The sequence below is a fragment of the Poromitra crassiceps genome (assembly GCF_964638095.1).
Source record: "Poromitra crassiceps genome assembly, chromosome: 5".
In the NCBI taxonomy this organism is placed as follows: domain Eukaryota; kingdom Metazoa; phylum Chordata; class Actinopteri; order Beryciformes; family Melamphaidae; genus Poromitra; species Poromitra crassiceps.
The window spans coordinates 43,683,181-43,687,156 of record NC_139642.1 but is presented as its reverse complement, the minus strand read 5'-3'; the positions used below and the strand labels follow the sequence as shown (position 1 = coordinate 43,687,156).

The 3,976-nt window shown below is 42.5% G+C and overlaps 1 protein-coding gene across 1 annotated transcript; it reads right to left on the bottom strand.

The window, feature by feature from the left end:
- Positions 1-240: 240 nt before the first annotated feature.
- On the bottom strand, positions 241-1,179 carry LOC310776500 (olfactory receptor 13H1-like; the record flags this gene model as incomplete). Its single annotated transcript, XM_083636685.1, has 1 exon — positions 241-1,179. The coding sequence occupies one exon, from the start codon at positions 1,177-1,179 to the stop codon at positions 241-243; it is 939 nt and encodes a 312-aa protein (XP_083492811.1).
- Positions 1,180-3,976: the final 2,797 nt, after the last annotated feature.

Here is a 3,976-nt window from a genome sequence, read left to right as displayed (position 1 = left end):
ACTGATGTGCTTGCCAATGGTGTGTAATGACTTGAAAACACTAATGTCACTGACACTACTGTAGTACTAAAGAATGAGTTGTTGCAATGGAAACTGGTTCAGTTTATGGGGATATAAAACATTCTACATTATGTTGAAGATACATACAGGCTAAAGCAATCCTGACACAGGTGAAAAAGTATTACTGTGTGGCTTTTACTTTCAAGCCTGGCTTTAGACAGAAAACAAAGACAAGAGGTGTTAAGAGGACTGAGTCACCTTTCTGTTTAGTATTTGCACAATTTTATCCCGTAATGACCTTGTTTGCATCCCATAGATGATTGGATTTAAATTAGCGGGGACGACATGAAATAAGATGTATGCAATCTTCTTCAAATCTGGGTAATTTGGGAAACGATGCATTATGATGGTTACAAACCCTGACCACAGCATAACGAGATAAAGGACCAGATGGCTCGCACAGGTCTGCAGCGCTCTGCTATTCAACTCTTTGTTCCTTTTGACCCAGCAGCAGAGAGCTATTCTAAAATAGGTGATAATGATGCTTCCCATAGAGGAAGAAAATAGCAGCACTGTGAAGAAGAGGCCGTAGACGTTGTTGATGGTCACGTCCTCGCAGGAAAGCTTGAACAATGATGCGTTGTCACAGGCGGCGTTTTGTATGACTGATCGGCAGCGGGACAGTCTCACAGTGAGTCCTATCAGAATAGACACCAGCACTATTGACATTCCCCATGCAGAGGTGGAGAGTCCAATCACAGTTCTGGGAGTCATGATTGAGCTGTACCTTAAGGGGTGACATATGGCCACATATCTGTCCACTGCCATAATGATCAGTATCATATGTGAGGCTGAGCCGAACGTGTGGGCGCAAAACGCCTGAGCCACACACTGGTTGTATGTGATGAGGCGCTCTGTCGAAAGGATGTCAGTCATTAGCCGAGGCAGTAAGACCGTGTTGCCTATTAGATCGTTAACAGACAGGTTGCAGTAGAGAATGTACATCGGCTGGTGCAAACTCTTCTCGGTGATAATGAGCACAAGCACTCCGATGTTGGAAACGAGGATGGAAAAGTAGACCAACAGCAGTAAGAAAAACAGAGGGTATGTAAACTGTGGAGAGATGTTAAAGCCCTGCACTTTCAGGACATTGCTTGAAATGGTGATGTTGCTTTCCATTCTGTTATTTCTATTGTGAAGGCTAAACCTGTGAGAAGAAAAACAACAAGAAAACATGTTAGAAAGATTCATGGTCATGACAGGTGCCACACCACGAGAGAGAGAGAGAGAGAGAGAGAGAGAGAGAGAGACAGAGAGAGAGAGATACATCTGCATCAAAACCATTTGTTTGTCTATGACAATTAAATCACAATTAAATTAAAGATGTTAAATTAATACACCACGATACAGATCTTGTTGTTGGTTCAATCACGCACTCATTTGTAATTTATCCAAAACCAGATAACAAGTGGGTGGCCTATATGCATATACTGTACACAAATGCTCAATAAAAACTAAAACCAAGCAGTCACAGTGGTGTGCATTAACGACACAAAGGATTTGCTCCAGAAGACGACATTACCTTGTCTGTGGAGGAGGGAATCCAGACCCGGCAAATAATTCGGACTCCTTTTATCCATGTTACATCTTTCATCATTAAAGTGTCATCAAAGTCAAACAGTGAGGTCAGAGTGACATTTAACATGGAGACACCATCACGGGCGTTTCTAGTGAGTGGCCAGGGGTGGCACTGGTCACCCCTGAAATCTAATTGGCCACCCCCAAAAATCCTGAGGGTGCTGGCATCTGTGGCCGACATTACTGTCTTTCAGTGGCTGTAGCGGGCTTGTTTTTAAAGCTAGAGTAAGATACTGATATCATATTAAACTAGAAGACCTAAGGCATTGCTACCAACCAAGTCATTCTAGCTCGTGGCAATGGGGCTAAATACCGCTACAAAGATAGGCAAAATGTTGGCGAGGGAAAACCTTTCTATCCTTCCTAAAAGGCTGCACTCACACTCCTCACACCTACGTGTCACACTTGTTTGAGCCTGTGCCCCACCTGGGCCACCCCAGTCAAAATGGCCTGGACACGCCACTGGACACCATCTACAAGTTTCCTCCTTCTGCTGTACCACAATGTTTTATTTAACAGGAGTTAGGCTGATTTACACAGATATCTATTGTTTGCTATTAGAATAATTTTAAATTCAGGTCTTGACAAACTGAAGGTTAAAGGTTAAGGTTCCATGAAGAACTGCATAGGTCATTACATACAGTGCAACTATCTGATGACAGCTCCTTGTAGGTTTAACTGTTTTCAGATTTTCATTGATTTGGTGGTTTCAATTGATAACTACAGTATTGATATTCCAGGCTATCAATGTTAATGCAAGACTAGGAGAGAAAGATCTCTCTCTCTCTCTCGCTCTCTCTCTCTCACACACACACACACACACACAGACACACACACACACACACACACACACACACACACACACACACACACACACACACACACACACACAGACACACACACACACACACACACACACACACACACACACACACACACACACAGTGATCCCTGTGTTACGCTGTCTTTCAGACAAGAAATGATTAATCATATTAATAGAGAGAATTGCCTTATTTATTAGAGTGCCATCTTTCCCGTTTACTATTAGTACATATTAAGCTTCATCAATAGTGTTTAGTATTATAATGTAGTACTGCAGGTTTACCGCTAGGTGGAGGCATAGAGTAGTGTAGGGTGAGTACTGACATAATGGGGTAAAGGTTTCTCTTGTCCATGAAATCACGCCATCCAATGACTTGATCACTAGGCCGAAAAATGAACCACATGGAACAAAGCAGTTTGGTAGCTGAAGTTGACACTGGATGAGAGCTGGTTGTGTGTGTGAAAACACTGAGATGAACACACCTGGTGGAGCTGATGGAGAAGTAGCAATGCAGCTAATGACTAGTAAGACCGTATGCTAACTATAAGGTAGCGGACGCTATGAGAGTGGCATGCAACACTACATGACAGGATAGACTTTGATGCAACTTCTGGAACCAATAATAGATGATTGAATCATCTACTGCAACACTACTATGTCTTGGGGTGGAATTCCAAGACATCTGTTGAATGAAAACGAGCACAAGCAACATCTAGGCTGGGCCAACTGAAGACGCCAAACCGGCGGGTGGTCAAGAACAAGAAGACAACGACTTGTAAGTTGACTGTTACCCCTGGGTAGACAGTTAACTTGCAAACACATAGGTGAGTGAGTCTCACTGTCACATCAATGCACTAGGCATGTAGGGAAAGAGATGTAAAGTTGAAAAGGGGAAGCAAATGTTAGTCTAACTTTAACTTATTGGGTAGTGGTTAAGCCTAGGCTAGGCGTAATTTAATAAATCCTAATCCTAATAACTAGCACATGACTTTGGTGCAGTCCCAAATTTCGTGCAATTCGACGAATCAGAAGATGGTTTTGCCCAGGTGAACGGCCACTGAACTACTTTGATTAGGGAATGGCACAATGATTTTACAGAGCAGCGGGTCCCAAACTTAAGAAATGCCGTGGCCCACTTTGAAATCTGAAAATCCTTCGGGGCCCAGTGAGCCTCAGTCAGCTTGCACAGACCCCATTGACCTTGTATTGGTTTGTGGCTAACTATCTGGAGCTACTATGAGGAATACCATGGATTGTGCTGCGAAAGGATTCTCTACCTATCAACATCATTGGTAAGTAGCAAATAGGGCTAGCCTAGGGTTCAATTTTTTTTAACTATCCCTTTAATTTGAGAATATTTGAGGGCCTATTGTATGGTTTAAATTGAATTTAAATAACTACAGCCTTTTTATTTTTAATGTTTGGGTTGTTCAGTATTTGTACAGATTATAGATTAGATTATGTAGGCGATTAGGCTACTACGACTATGTCATATTTGGGCGGTAGGGTGGCTTA